This window comes from Poeciliopsis prolifica, unplaced genomic scaffold (genome assembly GCF_027474105.1).
Source record: "Poeciliopsis prolifica strain line A6 unplaced genomic scaffold, Auburn_PproV2 SCAFFOLD020, whole genome shotgun sequence".
Taxonomy (NCBI): Eukaryota; Metazoa; Chordata; class Actinopteri; order Cyprinodontiformes; family Poeciliidae; genus Poeciliopsis; species Poeciliopsis prolifica.
In genome coordinates, this window is record NW_026562395.1 from 2861197 (window position 1) to 2888926 (window position 27730).

The 27730-nt window shown below is 41.9% G+C and overlaps 2 protein-coding genes across 6 annotated transcripts in view; one reads left to right on the forward strand and one right to left on the reverse strand.

Annotated features, from left to right (window-relative positions):
* The window catches only part of evlb (Enah/Vasp-like b), a 41127-nt gene extending 21435 nt beyond the window's left edge, over nucleotides 1-19692 (reverse strand). For 4 of the 5 annotated variants that reach the window (XM_055044207.1, XM_055044209.1, XM_055044206.1 and 1 more), the window contains exon 1: nucleotides 11887-12631. In XM_055044207.1, the coding sequence (XP_054900182.1) occupies nucleotides 11887-11981 (95 nt within the window). In that variant the 5' untranslated portion in view covers nucleotides 11982-12631. Of the gene's footprint in view, nucleotides 1-11886; nucleotides 12632-19171 lie in introns of those variants that run through there. The other variant, XM_055044210.1, reaches the window with a different exon arrangement.
* LOC129368985 (uncharacterized) lies at nucleotides 1718-6151 on the forward strand. Its single transcript, XM_055044205.1, has 11 exons — nucleotides 1718-1957; nucleotides 2688-2776; nucleotides 3000-3149; nucleotides 3463-3608; nucleotides 3949-4085; nucleotides 4194-4287; nucleotides 4577-4694; nucleotides 4811-5034; nucleotides 5141-5312; nucleotides 5486-5613; nucleotides 5834-6151. The coding sequence occupies exons 2-11, from the start codon at nucleotides 2689-2691 to the stop codon at nucleotides 6149-6151; spliced, it is 1575 nt and encodes a 524-aa protein (XP_054900180.1). The 5' UTR covers nucleotides 1718-1957; nucleotide 2688.
* Nucleotides 19693-27730: the final 8038 nt, after the last annotated feature.

The following is a 27730-nucleotide window of genomic DNA, read 5'->3' on the forward strand; positions in this document are numbered from 1 at the left end:
TCTCAGAAACCATACTTTCAAATGTCGCCGCAAAGCAATTTTGCTTCAAAAATGCTAAATAATAAAACACTACACTTTCGTGGAAATTTGAACGGCACTTTTCATCAGATCCAGACTTTCCTCTGCTTTGTTGGCAGTTTTAATCTGGCCTGAGTTAGGTTTCGGCAGGACGTCTTGTACCATGTCTAGACCCCTCGGGTCATCCTCGTCAGTCCAACTGAAGCAGTGATGTCTTGCTATGAAACATATCACAGAAACAAAATAAAAAACAAAAATCAAACCTGCCCTGGTGAGCGTGCAGAACAATCGGTCGATTGGTCCCAATCAAACCACGCACGGGTTAATGAACCAAATGAACAGGCCGACGGATGGAGATGTTTTATTAGTTGTGGCAGAGAGGAAAGACGAATGCACGTTTGCTTTGAGAAGAGAAGAAGAAAATGTCCCAACCAAGAACTCAGCGGGATCAGTAGACTTGGATTATTTTTAAGAAAGAACATGAGGAACAAAAGCAGGGTGGGAGCAAATAAAGCTAGGAGACACCCGGAGGCGTCTCTCCTCTCTGGGAGGCCATTTAACTGCTGCTTTTCACTGTGGAGCCTCACACACACACAGACACACACACACGCAGACACACAATGCAAACAGTTCCTATATTGTCCACTTTACAGCTGAACATTTTCTGACGATTAGATTTAGTGTTTTCCTTCAAGGATCAAATACACAGTCCTTGAAGGAGGGGTTTCTGGCCTCCTGCTCCAAGAAATGCCCCAGGGTCGGACGCGCCGGCCTTCCTGCTGGTGCTAAAAACCGTCGGTCAGAGCATCGAATGACCCAGAATGCTTCACTCTCTTCATGTTTGACATACATTCATGGCAGCCCTCGTCTCTAATCCGTCAGACCACGGCGCAGTGAGGGGTGAGGAATGATAATGCGGAAATTTCGGTCTCCTCTGGGAATCCTAAAAAGCCCTGGCTCTCATCCTAAAACATAATCCTCATGCAGTAACTCACATCGTATCGGCTCTTGAGTTTAAGTCGAAAGCTTTTAAGGTGAATGAGCAGAAAAGGCTGCAGAGGGTAAACTCCCAGGAGCAGCCGGGGCGTTTTGTCCAGACAGTGCTATGGTTGTGTTGATCTTGTATGATCTTAATATTCTTAGACTTTTCTGAATAAATCTGGAATAAGCAGTGAGGAAAAGTTCCCTTAAGAGATCAGTTCAGTTTTACTTATTTTGCATGAATTCTCAAAAAATGCAACATCAAAGCACTTTGCAAAAGAAAAATCTTCTTAATGGAAGAAACTGGTATGCTGAGCTCTAAATCAGTGACTGGCTGGTGAGATTTATTTACTGTAGTGATCTTCTTCAGACAGCAGATTTGGACCTAATGGGCTTCCATATAAAGAACTAAAATCAACCATTCTTTGTCTAAAACGCTGCTGGTTTTGACTTCATTAACAAAACAATATCAGCCATTTATGTCACCTTAAACGTGAACTGGCCCCGTTTGAAGACGTGTCACGTTGCTAATTTGTTGAGTACATTTAATTGATTTGACTTTAAATAAATAAATAAATCAGTAAAATCTGTTTTATTGAATTAAATTCACCCTAATCAATACCAAATTTCAGACGGACACGTTTCTTTATTTAATGCGACTTCACAACACCTTCACTGCTCCTGGAAGAGACCCTGTGTGACGTTTTGGACCTACACAGGAAAAATAGGAGAGTAAATTTTTCGGAGTTAACATTATTTTCCTCTGAAAGAGTCAAGTTTATACATTAGAGAGTGAAATCATTTCAATTGGTCAATAGAATCGGAGTAAAAAAATAGAGGAAATCATATCGGAGTAAAACAAGACCACGCCCACTGAAGTTCCTTAAGTTTCGTTTCTTCCACCATCTTGTTATCGCGCAGTGGAAACGGAGGCGAGGGACGGTTAGCTGTGTGCGAGGTAAGTCCCCAAATGGGTTGTAAATATATTTTACGTTGGGCTTTATGATTTTTTTAAATTATTAAGACTAATTATGATGACGTGATGCTGTATGGTTGTGGGGGAAGGAGGGGTGCAGCAAGGAATTAACAAGGTTGGCTAACTAGTTAGCATGTGTGCTTCAGCTAACTTAATTTAGCCATTTACAACAATGTAAGCAAAAAAAAAAAAAAAAAACACATCAGTGTTGTACAATGCTGCGTCCATTATTCTATTTTCTCAAGTAAAGGCTGTCGCTATTTTTAAGCTGAGAGACGGAGTTGAAAAGAGGCGGGAGCTGTACACATGCTAGCTCTGCTAGCATATGTGGAGTCTGTATTCCGCCCAGAAAATGGCGCGAGAGGACTATGCTAGTAACGTTTCTTGAACGTAGAGCAACGATAAAAACAGAATTAAAGTTGTGCTTTGTATGCAATCTGTGTAAGTTGTCCGTAGAACATTTTTCATTTAATATTTTGTCCATAAATCCCGTTTACATCGAGTTGTATGGAGCTGATATGTTTTTTTCTTCCGTTTTAGTTGTGGTAATTGGCTAAATTCAAGTAAAGAGCCTTGCCCATTATAGATAGTTGTTAGCCACCCAGTGCTTCTTCCTCATGATGATTTCAACCTTTTACCTTAATTTTTTATTCACTTTGATGTTTAAGTATGTTCTTTGATTATAGAAAAAAATTATTTTCTTATCATGAAGGATGCAAGCTGTGCGTGTGAAATACAGAGATCGACAGAAATACGTCTGTTTTGAAGGCCAACTGACTTACTGTTCGTTTTTGGAATGTGGTGAGTGCTAACAAAACAAGTTTCCAACATTTTCATATATTGTATTCCTCAAAAACATTTTGAGGAATACAAACCGTTTTTGAGGAAATGCACCCATTATGGTATAAAGCACCTATTCAATTTATAATTTTGTTTTACTTAATTTTACTTTTTATGTCCCATTTTAATTGCCATTTACACATGTTCAAAAATATAATAAATAAATAATTTTCTATGTTCACAGCTGCCAAAAAGTTCTGCATCCCAACCTTGGAATTAAAAGTCTTTGATGATTCAAAGACTGAAGTGGATGAGGAAGTTTTTGAGCTCCTTTTGAAAGGTCCGAACCTTGGTGTGCTAGAGATTTGTGAAGCACAAGATCTCGATCCAGAAGGTAAGTTGTTTTGAGGTGTGATTTATTTATTTTTGTGAACTATTTTTTGGTCATTCTTACGGGTTTGACTGGATAATAGGGATAGAAATTGCTTTCTAGAGCAGTACAGACAATTTCACCTATTTCTGGTGTTTCAGTGATTAATTACAATGAACACTGAAAAATAATGCATGAGTTAGCTGTGTTTATGTCATACTGTTTTGTGTGAGAATAGCTCATCAGGTTACTTGATAGTGTAATTATGTGGTTTGAGAAACCATTTTCTCAATTTTAGTGTGTTGACTACTGTTTACACTACCAACAAAATGTTTAGGTAATCCTATGGATCAGCTAAATTGTGCAGCAAGCAGCTCCTTTACGAGTTCCAGTGGAGAAACTGAAGTGGACTCAGATGACACCATTATATTGCAACATAGTCCTGCAACAAGACAGAGAGCTAAAGACACCTCTCTTGCCCACGTAAGCTATGCAGATTACTGTGCGGCAGACTTCCGTAGAGTTTTTGCAAATTTGAATATATTATATAAATTACTCTCTTAAAACACTGTCTTCTTTCCTTCAGCATATCTTTGCACATTTAATCTAGATCCTTACCATAGAAGGCTCTGGTCTTCACCAAAATTTAAAGTCTTGAAGTTATTTGTGCTTTTTAAAGATAACTTACTATTCTACTAATAACTATTATATCTCTTCTTATACTATCTCTTTTGTTAAATAAAATAGGATTTGTAATTGTCTTGTGTATGTTGTTTTTGTTATGTATTGATATATATTTTGTTAAATTTTTGCCATCACTTAGATGATTGAAAATGTTTTAAAGAACAAACCAGGAGGAGACAGGATCATAAATGAATATGCACGGACTAAAAGCCTAACAGACAGCAGACGGCGTGACATGGTCAAGATACTGGTTGCGCAAATGACAAGTGAACATGGGTATGCTGAAATTATAATTTTTTTTTCATGGACCTCTGACAATTACCTTTATTGAAGGTGTTCTTTACACCTTTAACAATGCTCATAGTTTTTTCTGTGTCTCTCTAGGACAAGTCCTTCCAGACATGTAAAAGAAGACTATGCAAAGGGTATTATTACCTTGTTCCCTTACCTGGCTGATCCTAAGAGCAGATTTGGCTATGTAAGTTCAAAACAGAAGTTCAACCTCTTGGGTATGGTTTGAGTAGAACTGAAAATGTTTTTCTTTTGCATGCCCTGAATCTGTGCCACTTGTTTTTAACTTTCCAATTTTTAAACCTTTGTAGAGTACATTGTTCCAGTGTTGGGCTACTGGTGCTTGAAGAATAAACATTGTGAAGAGATTTTATCTATGTAATTCAAACAATGTGATTTGTAATTCACAACTACTTGCATTCATTGTTGTCTTTACTTTGACAGCTTTAAAAACATTATCATTCACCTACTTTTAGGAGCATTATTACAATGCAGAAGATGGAAGTGGGTATCTGGCTTGGAGACTGAAGTTTGTCCAGAGGGAAGCTTCTAATGGACAAAAGAAGGTCCCCAGATTGTCACAAACCCAAACAGGTATATGTATTTATACTTGTACACATTTCATCCCGCAACCAAACTGCACAATAAGTTCCAAAGCCTTATTTATTAAATCCTAAGATGGAGTCTCACATTCATATCACTTTTTTTAGGGGGACCAACAACTGATAGGGACTGTTTGAGAGAAGAAGACTATCTTCTGACAGATAGCTTGTGTTCTGAGGCCATTGCGCTGATGAAGCACACCGCTGACGAAGGAACTGTTATGAGGAAGATGGAACAGACTTTCAACTATCGCCAGAAGATGATTTATGACCCAATGAAGTCATCTAGCATCTTTTTGGACTTCCCAAGATTCCTGGACATAGGAGGATTGGTATGCTTATCTTCACTTCAGTTTAACCAACAAAGTTTAAATTAAGGTGGATGTGAGAAAGTTTAACAAAATTATTTTTAAAACCTTCACTTCACCTATTCTCCAGGTTGAGCAAGATTTTACATTGATGTTTGGGGAAGCCATCTCTGCAAAGTTCCTGGAGAAGTGGCCCACTGTCTACAAGCAGAAAGTCCTCAAACAAAGCCGTGGTCTCACACAGTCTGATGACCTTGAGAACCTTCTTCACAATGCTGAAGGCACAACAGAAGTGGAAAATGGTAAGTTGCAATGACTTATAAAGAAAGTGTTTAACAGAATTTTATATGAATTGGTTCAATATAAGTACACCTCCTCCTGCTGTCAGTGTTTGGTAAGATTACTCTGGAAGTATTCACACGGTTGCAAATAAGAAGTTTTGGTAGCTTGTGTTTATTTTTACTTTTTCTTCTAGGATGGGACAGTGACATGTCATCCATTTTGATCCTAGTCCACCTCCTGCCACCGTCACCTCATGGGCGCAAGAGACCAGGAAAACTCTCAGCCAGACAAGCCAGTGAACATCTTGTGAAGTTTGTCAAGGTAAGGTTACAGAAAAGGGAACATTTATGTTTATCAAAATTCTCTATTCTTCCCCTTTTATATATATATTTATTTAATTGTTTATTAGTATTTCTTGTGAAGTTGGTCTTAAATTTCATTTCAAGTGACATTTAAGAGGTCCTGAAAAGTAATTTGCCTTACTATTCGAACCCTGTTTTTGAAACCCAAGACTAATCATGTTTTATTCTGTTTTTGCCAGACAGGAACCAGCATCCAGGAGCACCTTGATGGCATCGCAGAAAGCCGTCAACCATACCTGCTTGCAGTAGGGACTCAGAGGAGCGTGATTCACAAGTACTTCATTGTGATTGACAAACATGCCATACCTTGTAAATCACAAGGTTCTCTTGCCTGTTTTGATGAGCTTTTTAAAGCTCACTTTGTGTTCGGCACTTCATATGATCATGATCTGGTCAATGTGTACAACTTTCTGCAGACCGCCATTTATGAGATAGATGCTGAGACAACCAAAGTGAATCCTAGGGTTGCAGAGTTGAGGGCTCGGATGCTGCGTTAAGTAGTTGTCAATTCTGATTGTTTCAATATCAAGTTGGAATGTTCTGTTTCATTTGTAAGAAGTACCAGACAAATGCTAATTCTCTGACCAAGCACTTAAAAGTTATCCACGGACTTTGCTCTGGTAAGACACTTCGTCTTAAATGTGGTCAGGGAGGTTGTGCTCAAGTTTATGGCACATTTTCTGGGTTCAGAAAGCATCTCAATAAAGCACATAATAAACACACTTCTAATCCTGGTGAAGGCCCATCTACAACTGAAGAGACATTTGAAAATCAAGATTTGCCCTCTATGAGTGCCACTTCTGATTCAGTCCTGCTTCAAAAATCGCTTGTGCATAGTTGTGCAACAACAGTTGCTGAACTTAAAGTAGCAGGTGTAAGTGAAAGAGCAATTAACTCTTTGGTCATTTCCCTGGAAGAAATAGTTAATGATATTCAAAATCAAGCAAAAGAATCTGTGAAAAACAGTCTTTCCTTACAAGAACCTGTCAAACATGACATTGAGTGCAAAATTGATCAATGTTTTGAGAAAATGGAAAATCCTTTCATGGCATTAAATTCTGAAAGTAAAAGAACTCGTTTTTTGGCAGAGAATTGGGGACGTGTAGACCCAGTAGAATATGTCCTTGGTTCCAGATTTGAGACACTGCGCAATCGAACCACGGGGGGCTATGATCAGGTTGTTGTTACAGATAAATTTGTTTACATCCCAATTTTGGAAACATTGAAGTTCATTTTCAGGCACCCTTATGTAGAGGAGATGATGGCCAAGTCAAATTCAAGTGAAACTCTTACAGACTTGTCTGATGGAGAACTTTTTAAGAGCCATGCTCTGTTTTCAAAACAAAATCATGCCCTACAAATTCAACTTTTCTATGATGATTTCGAAACAGCTAATCCTTTGGGATCAAAAAGGGGAATACATAAATTGGGAGCTATATATTTCACACTGCGAAATTTTTCTCCTAAGTACAATTCTGCGCTACACAATATTCACTTAGTCTCTCTGTTTCATGCACAGGACATTAAAACTTATGGCTTCTCTAAGATACTTGATCCGATTGTGGAGGATGTTAAAATCCTGGAGAGGGATGGAATTACTGTTCCTCTATATGATAAGCCAGTACGTGGCACTATTGTCCAAGTTACTGGTGACAACCTTGGTCTTCACTGTCTGTTTGGTTTTGTAGAGTCATTTAGTGCCAGATACTGTTGCCGCTTTTGTCTCATTGAGAAAGAGGACTTTCAGACAGAGTTTACAGAGGACTCACCCAAGATTGTTATGCGAACTCAGGCACTTCATGCTGAATATTGTCAGAAAATGGAGGCAAATCCCAGACTTCCATATGTTATGGGTGTTAAAAAGTCATGCATTCTAAATTCATTGCAGTACTTCAGAACATGTGAAAACTTCTCAGTTGATATTATGCATGATATCTTGGAAGGAGTGGCACAATATGAAATGAAGCTGATTTTATTGCATGTAATTGACCAGTACACAACATTAAACGATGTAGACAGGAGAATAAGGAGCTTTAACTATGGGTACATGGAACAAACCAACAAACCACCTACAGTAAAGTTGTTAGAGGACTCAAATGACTTGGGGTTAAATGCCATCCAGTCCTGGTGTCTACTGCGCAACCTTCCACTCATCTTTGGAGACTTAGTTTGTCCAGATGATCAGCACTGGTATTTGCTGCAGCTGTTGCTTCAAATAGTAAATATTGTTTTTTCACCAGTGTTATCAAAAGGTATTACTATTTTCTTAAAACACCTGATTGCCGAACATCACAGGTTATTCAAACATTTGTTTCCACAAAAGAAGCTGCTACCGAAGCATCATTTCATGGTGCATTATCCTACATGTATTCTCAAAACAGGCCCAATTCTACATAGCTGGTGCATGCGATACGAAGCTAAACACAATTTCTTTAAAAAACAGTTGAAAAGTTTCAAAAATGTTACAAAAACCCTGGCATTGAAGCATCAAAGTCTCATTGCTTTCAGTTGGCATACATTTGACCCCAAGAGACTGAACATTGGACCAGGTAAAATGGTGCCTTTAAATGCACTGGCTTGGGGTTGTGAGATAGCAGAGACTCTTCAGTTACCAATCAACACCAAGGTATTAAATGTTAAATGGGCCAAACATCATGGAAATGTGTATCGTGCAGGTTTAGTTGTTTGTAAAGAAGTGTTTTGTGAAATGCCAGTTTTCCATAAGATCTACAATGTTGTTGTGAAAGATGAGAGGTTACTGTTTGTTACATTTGCTCTGCAAACAGTGTGCCTGAATGAGCATTTCAGTGCTTTTCAAGTTTTGTGTACAAGAGACGGACCTCATGTTATTGATGTAGAAGAGCTTTACTGTTCCAGAGCTTTTGATTTACAGGTGTCATGCAGTCATGAAGATGCAAATGTTTATATTGTTCCATACTGTTTCCTGTGAACAATAAAAATGGCTGTTCAAATACTGATTTATGGTCTGCATTGTACTCTTACAAACTCAGCTGTGTATTATAGCTGTAAAACAATTGCTTAGTGAGTGAAATAAAGTTAAATTCGGTACTATTTTAGAATTAATTAAATTTTTAACTGTGCAATATTAAATTAAATTAGGAGTAAAATTTTATAGTATTAAGAGCACAATTTATACTATATGGAATAAAATGTTATTCTGTTATGAGTAAAATTTCCTTTTTAGTTAGACTAAAATGTATCTCTGCTTATAATAGAATGCAATTCTCTTTAGAGTAAATTATATTCCACTTGGAGTTAAAATAAGATAGAGTATTTCTGGTTTAAACAACTTGGAGTAAATTCTCTTGGCATTGATTAAAATTTTTGCACTAAATTGAGTTGATTTTAATCTGTAATTTCAACTCTTTCAGGAGAGTAAATTTTACTCTATTTAGACTGGGACCAAATGTTGTCTTTTTTAGAGTAAAATTTTTTTCAAATTGAGTAAATTTTACTCTGTAAATTTTACTGTGTACAGACGCCATATGTTGAGTGGATTGGCCAACGCAGGTGGTCATGGTTTTCAAGCCATCATGTGGTGATCTTGTGGTAACCATGGATCCCATGGCTGGTGCAAATTTCCCAGCATTCTCCAAGAGCTTTTTCCAAGACAAATGGCACGCCCAAGATCCATGTTTTGTTTTTTTCCCCCACACACGCAGTCGAACCTTCCTCTTTTTCCTTCCTTCATTTCACGTCTGTCTGTCTAACACGGCGCCTTGTAGATGTTCTTTCTCTTCATTTTGCTTTGGTTTTCTCACCATCCAACCCCCTCCCCCTGTTTTCTTCTTCCCTCTCTTCTCTCTCATGTAATCTCCATCATCTGCTCTTCTCAACCTCCCCGTCTCGCTTGGTTTCTCTCGAGACGTTGCAACCAAGGAAAAAGTGTGGAAGATGCACAAGGACTAACAGATTTTAGTTAGCTGTAAACCCTATCAAGTAAATGAACTTAAATGAACACTTGAACTATATCACTATATGACACAAATCTTAATAATTTATCTGTATTGGTCTTGCTGAATAAAACTGCCCAACTCCTTTTATATTTACAGAGCAAAAAACAAAAACAAAAGCAAGATCACCTATTTTGCAGATGAAGCACAAATATGAGGAGCCTGCCTAAAGAATACATCTGAATTAAAACGCCTCTGCTCCAAATGAGTATCCGTTGCAGTAAATCGGATTTGCTAAACGCGATTGCTTGAATTAGTTTCGTGGAATCAGATATTTAATCTCCGCAGAGGCGCACAAACAACTCTCGTTGTGTTAGTGTGGTGTGAGGCGCAGCAGGAAAATGTGAAAGCCTCCCGTCTGCGGTCACACGGTCAACGTCACGATCGTCTGAAAACCCCCACTGAAGGTCCCGAATACGTTCTCAGTGGTAAGTGTATCAGATGTTTCTCCTGAGATGGCGCAGATGCGGTTTGGTATTGAAGGATGAATTTTCCGTCCTCGCCCGTTTTTGACATCCTGACTCACTTTGCAGACGGCTTCCCTCCTCCTGTTGGTCCAGCTGTGACTTCCACAGCGCCATCAGGGAACTCTGCCAGGCCGTGACAGTGACACGCTTTAACCCCAAAAATAGCTGCTTTAGCAGCAACGAGGCCTGGTCACCCTTAAAGCTGCTTAGTGGGGCAAAACTCCAGCTGAGTCCCTTAAAGCTGCACTAATCAGAGCTGTTAGAAGAGGAGCAGTCAAACGTATTTCGCATTGGATTACGAGGACATCGCAAGCTATCGGTGCAAAGATTATTCCCCAAAAATTGTCACCGAATAAGAGCGGCATCAATGTGTTTTAACACGAGCCGTCCAAGGAATTGCTAAACAAGTATTTGGTAAAATGGCGACTGGAGTTCTGAGTCACTGATCAAAACAAACGGCATCGTCAGACCAAACGAAACAGAAAGTTATGCGGAATTTTTTGGGGAATTTTAAAAGCCAAAATGAAAATTATTCATATAACATAATTACAAAATAACATAAGGCAAACATTTCTCCAAATTCTTTGGATGTGAAGCTAACTAACAATTTTTGGCCGAGACAAGCTTGTTCGTCATTCAGTGAAGTTACTCATAGACTGCAGAGTCTCAGGATGTATTTATTAAAGTAACAGTTGCTGTACCTCATCATAAAATGACTTTAGTGAAAGTAAAAAAAAAAAGATGCATTAAAATACTTCTAAAAGTACAAAAAAAACTAATTCAAGAAAAAGTAACTAGTTATAATCCAAATATTGATTTTTGACGGCTAACAAAAATGTTTTTTTTCCCCCCAATCAGTAAATGAATCGCTGACAACTTTAACTATTTTCAGCCTATAAAGCCATTGACCATTGTGCACAAAAGTCTTTTTTTAATTTCATGAAAGACACATAAATGTTGTAATTCCCTCACTTCCTGTTTGATTCAAAATCAGCATCAATCAGTCGTCAATCACCTGATGGTGCATCTCTAGAGAAAACCACCAGTTTGTTTGTTTTTTTGTTTGTTTGTTGTTTTTTTTCCCCCCTTCATCACAAAACATGACGTCTCCGCAACACCTGAGCGCAACCGCACAATCGCATCCCGGCAAGACAAAGAGAGGGGAAGCTGTTGCTGATCTGAGCATGCGCGTTCAGCAGCGCTGCGAGCATGACGGCAGCCGTCGGATGCAACAAGCCGAACACTTCCAGCTTCGATTGGAGAGAAAGACTGACAAAAGAAGAGAGACAGAGAGGACAAAAGAGCCTAACAGTCCCCCCCACCCCCCCTGAAAAAAAAACAAAAAAAAAGGAGGACTGCACGTCCATTAATGGCAAATCTAACCCAACTGCAGCTCTATCCGCCTCTCTGTTGTGAACTTGGCCAGCTCCCTCACAGGCGATCAATGGGCCCCCTGGTTCTTCCAGGGCCCTGACACTTTTCTGCACAGCTCGCTAATACATCAGAGCATCCAGCCCCATCCCCCTGCAAGGCCAGTCATGCACTCACAGCAGCACTCATCACACACAGACCTGCCTTATATGCTGCAGCAGCAGCTGGAGGATCTGTTGGAGGGAGAGAGAGAAAAAAACAATCATGTGGCATTAACTAAATTCTGCATGGAAGTGAAAACCGAGCGACAGTGACGAGAGCCAAAAGAAGAAGGCGGGTGGAGTGTGGAGGATTTATCGCTAATCGCTGACAGATTTCTCATTCACAGAAAATCAGCCGCTTGTGGTTGGAAAACCATACCTGACTTTGAACTCGGCGAGCTGCGGCTGCACGCCGGGATCAGCGCAGTAGATCTGGGGGAAGTAAAATCGATGCGACTGAAGGTTGATGTCCATGGCTGAAGGATGCAGGTAAAGTCCTGTTGTGTGCACAACAACAACCAAAAATTACAACAAAAAGAAAGAAAAAGGAGAAAGAAATGTCCGGTCCCAGGTGCTCTCTCTTCTTTGTCTGTCCTGAAATCAGCCGCTTACTCTCGGGAACATTCCAGTCACCTTCTGGGTGAACTGAGCGGCTGGCACAGAGGCGACCCCTTCCCCTTCATCCCCTCCACGCACTGAACACGCAGTCACCTCCGCTGTCTGCCACCAAACCGGCACACTAACCTATTTCCCCACTAGCAGCTTCTGTACACTCAGCAGCTGTGAGCGCAAGAACAAAGATAGCTCCTCTCCAAGAGGCCCAAAGAAGTCGAGAGGCAAAACGTCGGATTCCAGTCACCAAGTCATCCTCTGGATTGTGAAGATGCAACCGTGGGAGAAGACAGGAAGGGGTGGAGGGGAAAAAAAGCTGAATTATGGATGAAAGAATTGCCTGAAATAGAAAGACAGTTCTCAGCCACATGCAGAAGACTGGATGGGGAATGAGAGTCCTTTGGGTTTTTCTTTTTTTTTTCCGCTTCAGAGGCAGAAGAAAGAGGAGAGTGCAGAGGGAGGGGAAGAAGTGGAAGCGATGGAGACCGAGAGAGAGATTCCCGGTGTTGTGAGGCGTTGCCCTCGCGCTGTCTCTCCCCTCTCTGTCTCACTGGATTACCTCCTCCCTTTCGGAGGGCCCTCCCCCTCCCCATACCCCTTCCCCTCCCAGCTGTGACGGGAGGGGGAGACAGGCTACCAGCCCCGGAGGCTGCTGGCCCCTGATTGGCCGGGGCGTGGATGCGTAAACCCCGGACGGAGAGAAGGAGCAGGACGAGCAACAGATTTTAATTCATCTGATGGGCCCCTCGTCGCTGCCTCGACTGGATGTGGCGTATGACACACGCACACACACGCACACACACGCACACACACACACACACACACACACACACACACACACACACACACACACACACACACACACAGTCACAGACCAGCATGTATACGCACACTGATCCAGCAGCTTATGTTTGATGTTCATTAACCTAAAGTGACGCAGGTGGAAAGATAAAACTAAACACGTCCATCTGCTCTGCACATATCAAGTGTAAACAATCAAAATCCTGTCGAATGTGGCTCATATTAAAACTGCAATGCATTAAATCAATCGGTAAGAGCTTAAAAAAAGAAGAAGAAGAGGAACAACGCTTTCTATATTCGGATGCATTTTTCCGGATAAATTCTCTTATCTCTTTGACAGGTTCAACAACAAAAGCAGTTTACCAACCAATCCCTCCCACAGAAAGCAGACCCAGCTGGAGGTTTGTTTCACATCACCAACATGTGTCCCGCTCCGGTCAGCCGGAGGGAGCTTCCATCGATGGCGTGGAATTGCTGGATGACACGTTTTGTGCTGTAATCGATGTGCAGCGGGCAGCACAGTTTAGCAGGGCGCCGGCCCCCCCACAGGCCCCATAACCCCCATAGTGGTGTCGTAAATTTCCATTTAGGCTGGAAATCCTGAGCGCATCAACCAGTAGTGGATTTTTAAAAAAATTTTTATTGACATAAAAGTAATGCCACGAGTTTTGCTGTGATTGAAGTAACTATACGGCAAGTTTAGGAATTACAAAGCAAGGTCATTTCTGCGTTGAGTGATTACAATTTGTGTTTGGGAAGCTTTTTAACTCAAAATTGTTGTAAGAAAAAAAAATAGAAAAACATTAAAACATTTTAGTTACCTTCTTTGATTTTTTTTATTTATTTCCCCAATCAAAGGTTCCCACCGGAACCTTTGTGTTCACGTTTCTCATACGACAGCGAATGTGACGCACAAGCGACGTCCAATGGACAACAAAAGCCGTTTCTTTTTTCTTGATTAATTTTTGCTTCAAAAACTGATCTGATGACACGCTGGAAAAGACTACTGCTATGTTTGAATTGTGCTAAAAGGAGTTAGCCTGTCAGCGAAGCTACTACCTGAAACAGAATCTCATTGGTAGCTAAAATCGGCGTCCACAGTCCACGTTTCTGAAGAAGTATCAAATAAGTTACATGAACGATCTGCAACACTTGAATTAAAGAGTAAGAAACAATCACAATCTTGAGCTCCCGTCTCTATTCAATAATTTAGCAGCAAATGCTATGCTAAAATGGCTGAACTAAAAGTTAGCCATTTTAATTTCACACATCCTGGATGCTGAGGTGAGTGGAGCATCTTTATAGTGCAGCGAGAGATTATAACTAAAATCATCAATGGATCGTTGTTGTGATATTTGTGATTTGATTGTGCGGGTTTTGTAGTTGTACCAAACTAAACAAGGGGGGGTATTGGTGGCGTGTGTTGAGTTTTTCAAATTCTCCAAAACAAATACAGCAACCTGCCTTAGTTTGGAATCAAATTATTTAAGTTTCAGTGTCCGAAACACACAGCAGGGCGGCGCTGTGGTGTTATTCTTTGCTTTTTTTGCCTTGGCATGTTGAAAAGAAATGAGACCGTTTGGTTAAACTGATCTCATAAGCGTAAGCTGTGAAGAATATATTTTGTATGTGAATTATTTGGGTTTGCCTCCTCTGTTAATGTAAAAAAAAATGTATCTGCAGTAATGCAATCCTAATTGTGAAGCTATTTGACTGCTGAGGTAATGGAAATTCATAAAAGACGTGAGAAATACTCAGAAAATGCATAAGTTGTTGAGTATTTTCCAAACTCTCAAGGCAAATTAAATGACATGTGACTTTTTAAGCAGAAAATCGGAGTAAACAAAATTCACCAAAAAGGCATTTAAGAGGCATAAAAGCTGTGACAGGAAGTTGAGGAAGGGGATATTAAAATGTACTGTTGGCAGACAGGAGAGCAAGCGCGTCTGATTTACTATCATTGAAACGCAACGGTTAAAGGAAACCAGAAAGAGAGCAGCTTTGGAAGGACCGGTCAGGAGGCGGTGGGGCGCCTCGGTGAGGAGGAAGTGAGTCGCATGGAGAGGAGAAGTGGGGAGGGAGGGTGAGACCAGAAAATCGGAGAAGCAGATGAAGGTAGAAGGGACGTCCGGCTCAATCTGCGCGCGCCCATCCCCCACCGCGCGCTGCCAGGTCAGAGCCAGCAGCAGCAGCAGCAGGATGGAGTCTAATATTAAACTGCACAACTCTGATGGAGTGAGTAAACACAGCCCTCAGAGTGAGCATGTGTGCACTGCAGCCAGCGACTCTAACATGCCTATTATCGCACCGTCGGGGGGGTGGAGGGCCTTCTGTCTGACACACAGCCGGGTGGGATGGTTCCCCACATGAGCAGAACGGAATCAACCTTCAGGTGAATGAATGGATGAATCGCAACGAGGTTATGATGCTGAAAAGTAAACAATTTCTATATATTAAGACAAATGAAACCATGTATAAGACCCTAAAAGAGGACATTTCAAGGTCTATTAAATGGATTATATGTTGTTTTTTTTTTTTTTCAAAAATTGTTAGCCCCAAAAATTACCAACATTTTTGTTGAGCACCAGCAAAACCTGCTGCTGTGCGATGAAGCTTTTAACGCGCCAAGAGCTTGCAAAACTGAATTCGACCTGAAATTTTTCTCCTAGTTTACACATAAATTAAGACCTTTATCAAGAGTCAGTGGAGAAAGAATCATGCAAAGAAGTCGTAGAAATCAGTTCAGTCTTGAGAAAAAAAAAACAAATTATTGCTCACGAATCAACAAGGTAAGACCAGAATATCTGCTGACGCTTATCCAAGCTGGGAACTAAAATATCAACAGACTCTTAATTTCTATTGAGACTCCTGCAGAGATTGGACTCCTCCAACAAGTAAGACTGAAGGACATGCTGGAGCTCACGCAAACTGGAAGAATGTCCAGTGGTTAGACTAGACCGACTGAAACGTTGCTCATGTTTTGGGACGTAGAAAATCCTAATCTACGGAACATCGTTTTCCTGTGAAACACGGTGGTGGTTCCTGTGGGGATGGACTTGGGGAAGGAATCATTTTTTTTTAAAAAAAAACAAGCAGATTTTATAGCTTTTCATAAAAGAGCAGCTTTTTTTTCTCTTAATAAATGAAATCTTCAATTAAAAAACTCCTTACTTAATTTACTCTGTCCGTCTTCGTACTGCGTTTGAATGAACGTGATAATCTGAAATGGAAGAAATCCGTAGAGGATCTAATCCTATCTGATGACAGCAACCCCCTTTGGTAGAAAACACAGCGTCAAAAAACATTATATTTCACATCTCTAGATGTTGTTCTGGCTGATTTGATCAGATGTTCTTAACTACCTCCAGCTGCTCTCGATGGAATAGACAACAACTGGTTAACACACTCAACCAGCGAAACTGAAGCATCTTCTAACCCCAGGATGTAACTGGGCGACCTTCAGGCTCTAAAACAAAATCCCAGTAAACACAAAATATGAATTAATCGACTGACTGTTTTTTTTGTGTTTTTTTTCCCCAGTTTCCATGCAATTCAACGTGACGTAATCTGCCTTTTATCCCTTCATCCCTGTGAATCCGCCCGTAAGCAAAGTGATGAGGAAGAGGCGGATTAAAAGATGACGAGAGACGATCTCTGACAATTTCTGTCACACACACACTCTTCAGGTCGCGCCTCGGGACCGAACACGAGTGCGAGCGAACGTAAACTCTCCGCGACTCAGACGAGACGTGTTTTTTAATAATCACGCCACACACCGACAGGGGGAGGGTAGATTGCTGCAAAGGAGGTGGGAGAGCTTTCCCTCTCATTCACAAAGATTTGATTATCTCTCTCCGAACATCACAACACACACACACACACACATTTGTGTTGATCAGCCTGCCTCCGGATGCCTCAGCATGCTTAATTATGACTCACATACTAGGCTGCTATCAGCCAAAATGAGCCGTTTTCATCCAAGCAGACACACACCTGCTGCTGGATGCAGGGTGATGTGAAGCATCCTTCTCTATTTTTGGGTACATGCCAGGCTGATTGTGGACAAATGTGGCTGATGTTCCTCACAGGTGTGCTGTAGCTTCAGCTTCACGCATCACGGAGGAAGCACAGAAATAGAACAGCTGACACAGTTTGGCCTGATTATTATTCACAAACAGATCTTTATGAGCAGTAAATGTGAACGGGTTTAAAGTTTTCAGTGTTTTTAAAATGTCCAGCAGTGCTGTGCGGGAGACGAAGATGGCAACTTTCCTCAGGGATCTATCTATATCTAGGTAGCTGACTAGCCAGCCATCTCGCTATTTATCTATCTAAATTAACAGTGTGGAGATATCTTGTTTCAACATGTCAAATTAATGAAGTTTGACGAGAAACTTATTTGCATCTCTGAGTGAGAAATTTGATTTCCTGCTGGTGAATATTGATACAAATGGAATTATTTCCTCCAGCGATTATTGTTCACATTTTGCCACATACTCGCCACAAATTTTGATTGTATTGGTATTTTATGTGATGAAACAACACTAAATAGAACATAATGCTGTTTATTCTTCAACGGTCAAACATCTGAGGGATATAGATCTCACTGGATTTCATTTATGGATGTTATGGGGAGGTCAGAATTATTATTATTATTTTGCTTAATTCCCGCCACATCGTTTTTCACTCTCTTCCCAGTCATCCTCCTTCACTGGTGCTTGTGCATCTCTGCAGAGCCCAGGCCGACATCGATTCAGCAAACACTTACCAATTATGATCGCTGGGCAGTAGGTCACACACACACACACACACACACACACACACACACACACACACACACACACACACACACACACACACACACACACACACACACACACACACACGCAGATACCACCACCTGCTTCCGTCAATACGCATCAAGCACCACTATTGAAACCGGCTCAATACATTTCACACTTTGCTTTCAGAGTTTCATGAAACCGTCCAGAACGAAACCAGTTGGGGGCTTCGACCCAGAGAGGAGGCCACGGCGGGGAACGCTGGGCTAACTAAAACCCAACGAGGTTTTTATTTTGGTTCATTAAAAAACAGAAACAGACCTGAAAGCCACTGGGCGACACTTTGTCGATATATAGTAATTTGTGAAAGACAAAGCATGCCATAAGGTATGCTTATGGTCAGAGTTGTATTAAATGGAAAAACTCTGGTACAGAGACGCCATCGAAATAAAGCCCTGCACCTCAAACTAACAGCTTGAGGTTAAACTGCTCTGACTGAACAGGATTTCAGGTGACCCACATGGAAGCTGTCTGTCTGCATGGAGGCGCGGTCGGTGTCGCCACCTAGTGGACACTTGCACGCAGCACAGACTGCCATAAATCGCAGCAGCCTGCGGGCCGTGGCTGCACGAAGATTAGCGACAGTTAGCAACTTTAAAATGAGTCTGACTTATTATTCTCCTTTCACTTCCTACTTGTGAGTTTTCTGAAATGTGAGAGGATTCAAGAGGCGTGGCTATGATGCTTTATCCGTGACCTTCAGCCTTCAGAGGTCAGGACTCCAACATACGCCTTAGCACAACTAAACACCAGTTAAGCAGCTCCCTCCTAATAATTCTACGCTTTGTGGTGGCGACTCCTTTCGCAGCCGAGCTCTCCAGCCCCACCCAACGTCCGTGCAGCAGCACTGCAGCTGATTGGTGAACAGTTTGGCTCCCAGTTCCGTTCCAGCTGATAGGTTCTCACCGGCAACCAGTAAACCCAGCGCTTGCATCCCAGAGACAGAGGCGTCTCCGAGCCGATTGGCCGCCAGCCTGGGAGGTGTGTAAAGAGTCCATGCATGCGCACATGACGTTTTTTTTTTCTGAGTTGATTAGAAGCGCTGGCGACTGCTTCTGCAAAGCTATGAAATGAAAATGGGCGTGCACGAGAGCAATCCGCACGTGCTGTCCGAGTTCCACGAAAATGAATTGGTTTCGGCCTCCATGTGACACACAATAACAGCTGGTCTAGTATCAATAACAAAGATGGTATTTGAAAGGAAAACAAAAACAAATCTCCGGCTTGTTGCTTTTTTGTGTTGGCTGAAAGGTCGACGTGCCGATCAATAAATGAATCACCTGTGGCGATGCGGGGACGGGCCTCCGAATAAAACCGCACATATATTCCCGCATAGATTTCATCTGATTTGAGGTGCAAAACAGTCCAAACAACATCTGATGTCTGTGCAAGTGGACGGCGACTCCTTACCTCATCTTCCGCCGCCGTCCGACTGAATGATGCTGCTCCGCTTCAAGTTCTTTGAGTCCTTATTGTAGCCTCTAAAAATAATAGTAGTAGTAATAATGATGATGAGAAACGATCCGGATCCAGCAGCGGCCGCACGTCTGGTTGTTTTGAGGGATACTGCACAGATGTTGGAGGATGTCAGGGTGTGTGTGTGTGTGTGCGTGTGCGTGCGTGTGTGTGGAGGGCTCTGCACGGATCTCCACGGGTTTCCTCCTAGAAATGACGGCTCATGGCGCGGGCGTGCGTCAGGAGGCTGCTCGGTCGGTGGGAGCCATTCCTCAGAGGGAGGCGCGCCGCTTTCCCAGAGACGAGAAGCCGGGCGGAGAAGCTGACAGCGGCTGCCGAGGTGCCATGTCTCCCTGCCTCCGACCGCTGGGAGGGAGGCTGGATGGATGGAGAGCGGAGGATGAGGGTGTGGTGAAAGAGGTGGTGGTGCGGGTCGGGGGGCAAAAGGAGCTCAGCGTCTGAAATATTCATGCCGGGGTGGGTTTGTGTTGCACGGAAGCGCCCTCTGTCCGCCGACGGAGGAACTGCAAGAAAGAAAATGATGGCGCCATCGAGAGGCGGTTGAGGGGAACGTCCTCCTTAACTAGTTAATCATGCTGTAAAAATATCAAATAATAAAATAATAGATAGGTTTCAGCATTTATTTATTTTATTTTATTTTAAATAAAACTATTTGTATATGTAATGTCATATCCTGCCAGTGCATTCGCCTTTGTGGAAACACCGGTGTGGATGTCTTTTATATGTTTTTTATTTGTTGTTGTTGTGAATCATGTGTCTTTGTTTTTGTTTGTCTGTCTGGACCACGAGTCTGTTGAATCCATCAATCATATTGGGGCCTGCCCATAGCAATGCATGGAAGGCACCTACCAATCTTCACCTAATAGAACGCCTCTATTATACTTCTTTATTTTTCTTTCGTAGACTGGAATGAGGCTCGCACCGCTGCTGTAATAGCTCCAATGCCGGTCCCGGCATTGGAGCTATTACTTTTATGGGGAATCGGCGTTACGACGGCGACGTAAAAAGCGAAAAACGAGCAAAATTTCCACCTGCCGCTCCGCTAGAGTGGAGAATGAAGTGGATTTTTGACCCCAAACCAATTTTGAAATCGCCGTCACGCCCACAAATATCGTGCTATCGGTATCAAACTCGGTCATGACATAGATAGGCATGCCTGCTTCGGTAAAATGTTTTTAAAAAATTTCTAGGGCTTATGGTTTTCGGTCAAGGTGCTTCAGAGCAAAATCATGTTCCAGGGTAACTGACGCTCTCCACCATATATTTTCATACTTTTATGGAAAATTTCAGACCTCAGCTCACACCATTTTTCTCTCATCGCTGCAATTAATGTCAATGAGCTACAGATATGATTTGCAGGACAATCGGAGATGACAAATAGCTCTCTCATACGCTTCAAACGGTTTTCCGATACGTATCACGGTTCCCGAACGGCAAGGAGTTGTTCGGACCGCTTTTTCCATTAAAACTGACTGGGCGTATCACAAAGATAGAAATCTGTCTCTGCCTCACAAACACATGACAGTTGACCTCTTTAGAACTACAATTCCTGAAGGTCAGAACTACAACATGGCGGAACTGTCAGTTAATGCTGAGGAGGAATGAGCTGGCCTTTAGAATTACATTGTGTTTGGGCTTTTTATAACTGATTTTAAGCAACCACTGTTACACACAGGATTAATGTGGCAATTTTAATTTAAGCTTAATTAAAATTTAAAAATAAAAGCCCAGAGATTCTTTTATATCACGTAATTGCTCTCTTGGGCATTATGTGACATTTTTAACAAAACCACTGTTAAACTTTGGATTATTTTGGACATTTAAAATGAAGTTTAATGAAAATTTGTGGCGCATGCCTATTTTAGTGAAAATGGCTGCCTCAAACTGATAGCATTATGTCTCCCCATGTCTAACTCAGAGCTGGCAGAGGATCCATTACCATTGCAACAAAACACAGCAGGGCCAGCTAATTAAGACTACAAAAACGCATCACTGTAGTTCTAACTATGGCAGAACTCAGAGGAAAAAGCTGGACTTTAGAACTGCTTGTGTTTTGGGCCTAACTCATTTTAACCAACCATTGTTACACATGGAATTAGTGTGGCAATTTTAAATTAAGCTTTAAAAAAAATTCAAAATAAAAGCCTTGACAATTTTTCCATCAAGTAAGTGTTCTTTTAACCATTATCTAACTGATTTAACCCAATCACGGTTACACATGGGATTACATTGGCCATTTAAAATCAAGCTGAATGAAAATTTCAAAATAAAAACCTTAAGATTCGTCTGTGGCTAATGCAGCGCCACAATGCACTGTCTTGGATGTCTTGCTCTGCAAGACAGTGCAACATTACAACAAACATTAGCATTTCACTGATCTAGTGCACTGCCAAAGGCAGTGCAATAAGATTATCCTGCATGATCTTTTTCACTCAGGTTACGGCTCTGCCTAGCATTAGCATTATACCTTAAATGAGGTATTAGCTATTTCCCTTACTTATTACCCATGTTTAGTATACTGAATGAAGTAAGTTATGCTTGTGATGTTCTATTGATGACATTGCAGCTTTCTTTAGCATGGATGCTAATGTTTAGCATCAGAACGCTGGGTCCAAACTGACGGGCAAACTTTGGCAGGCCCCGTTTAAATTTCTTCAGGAATTTTCTAGTTCTACTAATATTATCTCTTTATTCTCAAAGGAAGCTATAGATTACTCTATAGAGAAATTAGCAGAATAACAGCAAAGTTTTTAATGGAAATCACCTTTAAGTCCATCTGTTATTGAGTTGAAGTAACTTTTTCTGTAAAAACAGCATTTAAATGAACCGAACTGAAGCCTGTAAGTTGGGACATGCCATTTTCCAGAACTCTGATGTCGATCGATTCCTCCAGATTAGAGCGGAAATCTTCAAGCCTCAGCAACAGGCGACGCCTGCAAAGGGACATTTAATGAACATCTGAGTGGAAACCTTGGGAAAGTTTCCACTGCTTCGTAATGCGTCCCATCTCTGTGCATGTAGCTCAGTAGTTTAGTGTTTCTCCCCTGAGCCCTGAGTGTGTTTTCCCCAAAACACCTCGTAGCTCAAAGCTGCAACTCTCTCGCCTCGCAGGGGAAAAAAACAAACTCTAGCTAAAATTGATCAAGAGCTTTTCACATAACTCTTAAAAAAGCTCCAAAAGAAGTGATTGGAGCCGTCGCAGCGACGATTAATCTGTCGACACCAGCGGCTCCCGCATCCTTGGAGCCAGTGGCGGAGCCAGAGGGATGGCCGGGGTGGCACTTACCTCCCCCAGCAGAGCCCTTGCCACCCCTACTGCCACCCCACTGGAAATGGTAATTTTAAAATATAATACTTATGAGATCAGCAAAGATTTGCCAGGAAAAATATAATTTCCGACTGTCCCTGAAGGCAGCCCGATGCCCGACGCTGTTCATTGGTTAAACTGACATGCGGGTCCTGCTTGATCCAAAACACACCTGCGGTTTTAGAGTTACACCATCTAGGAGTTTTGCAGGTATTTACATTTTACCGCTCAGCCGTAACCGCTGTTTCCTTCCTAATGAGAGGCGGCACTTGTCATACATTTCTAAAAAGAAAAACGAAATGGTTGTGCACCGCTGCGTAGTGCCTCGTTTATTATATTAGCCATGCTAGTGCTGGTAGGTCATGTTTTAGACAGATTCTTTTAACATATGTTTTAGTGCACATGCTGCCCTCTAATGTTTTATATCTCCCAGCTCTTGCTTGAAATGTGTGGTAAGAATATGTGAAAAACCATTAAGTTTTATAATGACTGAAATGTAAGTAGGCTATGTCATATGAAAGCTTTGAATTATAACCTAACTAGTTATATTAATTAATTTTGAACAAATTTTTCCTTTCGTTCCATGGAACGGTCCATTTGTATGTGGACCCCTCTGATAAAGCCTTGCTCACCCTTTGGCCACCCATTGAAAAAAAGTCTAGCTCCACCACTGCTTGGAGCCTCGTGATTTAGAGGTTTTGCAGAGTTTCAAACTTTTCTTCACGCCGCGGCTGCGTTCACACCAGCCCAGTTGAGTCCATCGTAATCCAGCAGCGGTTCGTTTGTGGAGGTGAGAATGTGGACTAACGAAACGAACCCCTGAAAACCTCTCGCTCTCGGTTTTGTCAGGGCAAACTCTGAGGGCAACCGAATCGGGGAACGCTCCAGACGCCGGACGCTAACCACAGCGCAAAGCTCCAGCGACCCGGAGGGCGAGGAAATGCAGAATATAATTCTTTGGCTTAAAGTTGTTTTCCGCCTTGTTTGTAGGATTTACTTTTACTGCTGTAATTTTTAAACCTACAACAAAGACAACAAAATCGGGACTAATAACCGCCTCGTTTCTTATCATCAAATTTAATAAAATATCGGAGTTGTGGTTTGTAAAATTTTAACAAATCAATTTCAACAGCGGCAACTATGTAATAGTCAATTATTGACCAAAATAAAAGAGAAATTTTCTTAGTCCTCTCTTGCATCTTCACAGAAACCAAATTTATATCCAAATACAAAACAAATTTCACATCGGTCATTTACTCAGCTTTAATTTAAGCAATATTTTATAGAAATCGGGTCAGAAATAAGGAGCAACGAACCTTTTTGTGACAGAAACCTGCTTATATTGAACGGTCCGGTTTTGTGGATGTGACTCAGTGACTCTCAGTAATGGCGGCAGAGTCGAGCATGACGCGCTTGGGCTGTTTTGTTTCTCTTCGCCTGTGGCAGTAGGACAGTTCCTCCCACTGCTGCTAGCTGGACACGCTAAAGCTAAATGCGCGTTTTTAAGTTTTCTTGCTGTTTCTGTTGTTCCGTTTCAAAGCATCACTGACTTTTAGTATCGTTAAAATTACAACATGCAAAGCAAAACAAGCTGCTCTGGAAGGCGTTAAGTGTGATGTAACCTTTGGGGGGCGGCATCAGCTAATTTGCATAAAAGGGACAGACGTCCAAAACAGCTCATGAAAAAAGCTTAAATTACACAGAACAGATCAGGTGAAATGTTATGATTTGGTGTAAAAAATGTGACAAATATGTTTTGATTAGACCATATTGCTATGCTAACCTGTTGAAGATGAACTATCATCGGATCCCTTTAAGATATTTCTCACTGCATCATATTTTCACGCAAAAAAGCTCAGCTGTTTTCTTTGAAATTAATCTGATTCCTGATGGAGTAGTGCCCACAAATTTATATATATATATATATATATATATATATATATATATATATATATATATATATATATATATATATATATATATATATATATATATATATATTTTTTATTTATTTGTAATGGTGTTTACTGTTTTCTTTAAAGGCTGGTTTATATATATATATATATATATATATATATATATATATATATATAATAAATATTCCGGCTTTCCTCTGATAAACAACAGAGGAAAGCCGTTGTGGTAGATGTAGCAATACCAAGTGATTGCAACATCAGGAAAAAGGAGCAGGAGAAACTGGAGAAATACCAGGGCCTCAGGGAGAACTGGAGAGGGCCTGGAAGGTGAAGACCACAGTGGTGCCTGTGGTCATCGGGGCCCTCGGGGCAGTAACCCCCAAACTGGAGCAGTGGCTACAACAGATCCCAGGAACAACATAAGACATCTCAGTCCAGAAATGTGCAGTCCTTGGCACAGCCAAGATACTGCAGAATCCTCAAGCTCCCAGGCCTCTGGTAGAGGACCCAAGCTCAGAGGATAAGAACCACCCGCGGTGGGTGAGAAGGGAATTTATATATAAATATATATTTAAAAATCCCTCCTCACACATATATATAAATGTATATATATATATAATATCATATAAATTACCTTCTCACCCACCGCGGGTGGTTCTTATCCTCTGAGCTCGGGTCCTCTACCAGAGGCCTGGGAACTTGAGGGTTCTGCAGTATCTTGGCTGTGCCAAGGACTGCACATTTCTGGACTGAGATGTCTGATGTTGTTCCTGGGATCTGTTGTAGCCACTGCTCCAGTTTGGGGGTTACTGCCCCGAGGGCCCCGATGACCACGTCCGGCCCTCCTCCGAGTTCCCTCGTGCTTCCTCGTCGCCACCTTGTGCTCCTCCCGTGTCGTCGTCTCTTCCCGAGTCGTCGCCTCCTATTGCTCCTCCTGAGTCGTCGCCTCCTATTTCTCCTCCCGAGTCGTCGCCTCCTAATGCTCCTCCCGTGTCGTCGTCTCCTCCTGAGTCGTCGCCTCCTATTTCTCCTCCCGAGTCGTCGCCTCCTAATGCTCCTCCCGAGTCGTCGCCTCCTTGGTGCTCCTCCCGTGTCGTCGTCTCCTCCCGAGTCGTCGCCTCCTTGGTGCTCCTCCCGTGTCGTCGTCTCCTCCCGAGTTGTCGCCTCCTAGTGCTCCTCCCGAGTCGCTGCAGCACGAGAGTGCAAGTCACTCTATACTTGCACTCTGCAGACCTGCCTGTTCAAACACCTTTCTCATCTGGGAGGAGACGGCTTGATACGCACGTTCGCTGCGTATCATAGGAGTAAACAACAGTGGCTTTTTGGTGGTCGCCGTTCCTACTGACATCCCGATACCTGGACTGGGCAGTGCTGACACAAGTTTAAATTTCTCAAATTGTTTGATGTCTGTCAATTTTATTGCTGTATTCAACGTATTCATGTAGTTCTTAAAACACAAATAGTTGTCCGTGATGTATAGGACTCCGTAACCGCCGAATTTTTTTATTGCTTTTCTGTCTCTATTCACCATACAGCAGTGCCAGCCGGTCTTATACTCAGGCAGAGGTTGCTCACTATCGGGAATGCCAAAAATCTCATGAAAAAGTCTTTTCTTTCTCCTGAAATGGATCGGTCTGCCACCGTTTCTGAAATGAACAGCACTGAAGCTGCTCAGTCGATCCCTTGCAGCAGCAAACCGACTGCTCAGGCTGTGGCGCTTGTGGTCGGCGTGATCCTGCAGCTCCGAGTCGATGGGTAAAGTTTTCCAGAGAATTACGAAGGTGTCATAACGCTCCTTTAGCACGGGGTAACTGTTAAAGATGAGGTCCACGATGAAGAACTTCAACCCAGCAGAAAGAACTAAGATGGTTCCCATCATCTGATAACATAAGAAGCACGTGAAGAAAAAGAACACCCACAGTAAAACGTAGAACTTCATCGTTATCTTTGGCTTGACCCACATGAACAAATTTTTTCCCTTCTCGAGGGTGTCGGCCATAAGTCCAAACAGGTTCTGGGCTTGATGAAGAACGTCCCTAACCTGATGGAGTTTCTCTCTGAAAGATGGGTGTGCTTTCAGAAGTCCCAGTGGCTGAGTCAGCTGCGGTACGATGCCCCACGTGATCTTCCAGCCTTTGCTTATTAAATAATTCAAGGACAAGCGGAGAATTATCAGCAGCAGCAACATGGGGATGGTCCAGCCACACCACGCTGTGTACATGTATGTGAAGAACCAAAATGAAGAGAAATATCCAGAGGTCCAGTTCAGCAGGGCGTCCAGGTCATTGAAGATATTTTGCAGCGGTACTGCATCACGTTCTACACGTTTCATATTTTCTTCCAGCTTCTTGTGATCAAATTTATCCTCTTTCTTCACAATCCCCTCCTCTGGTTGGACGAGTAGGTCTTCAAAGTAATCTTCACATTGATGGGACAAGCTTTTCCAATAGGTGCTCAACACAGACTCGTTCTCATTTGGACGTGGCGGTATGTCAGCTGACTCAGGTGAAGATGCCTCAACTTTTGTCTGATGTCTGCGGTGTTCTTTCCTCAGTTCCCGTTGAAGTAAATCTATGTATTTTTCATCATTTTCAAGCTTCTTCCTCAGGAGCTCTTGTTCTTGCAAAGACTCTTGCAGCTGTCTTTGCATTTTTTTGATATCCCAGGCTGACACAGAGAGTCCAGGAATAATGTGGCTTTCCTGCTCCTGTTCTCAGTCAGAATCGCTCAGCCCTGGGTCTCTGTGCCAAGATCGTACCTTTGTCAATTCTTCGTCACTGGAGTCCAGTGTGTTTCGCGAAAAATGAATCTTCCTGGAACACTTCGCCATTTTTGCTGCTGTGGAATCGAGTCTCTGTCAGAACTTTATGGGCTCAATTTTGGCGCGCAAGACATGAAACCTTTAGAACTTCTTTGATCTATTGTGATGTACATGATGTCTTTTTTATTTTCCTCATCGTCTTCCTTTCTAACTTGATGAACTTAAAGGATGAATTATAAACTTCTTACTAAAGCCAACATAGGACAGGTTTGCTCTTGAAAAGGTGTGATTTTACATTTTACATGATTTCATTTGGCGGGAAACTCTTTCTCCATTTATTCATCCTTCATGGATGAATAAAAGTCATCCATAAAGTCACTAGATGCTTTAAAAGCATCTTTTAAAGCTCTAAAAGTCACTAGATGTGCTTCGAGTAGGCTTTTCTTTTCTGTTTAAGAAGTCGAGTCGCTTTGGCATGTTTCATCAGGCCCTCTACGAGACACCTCACA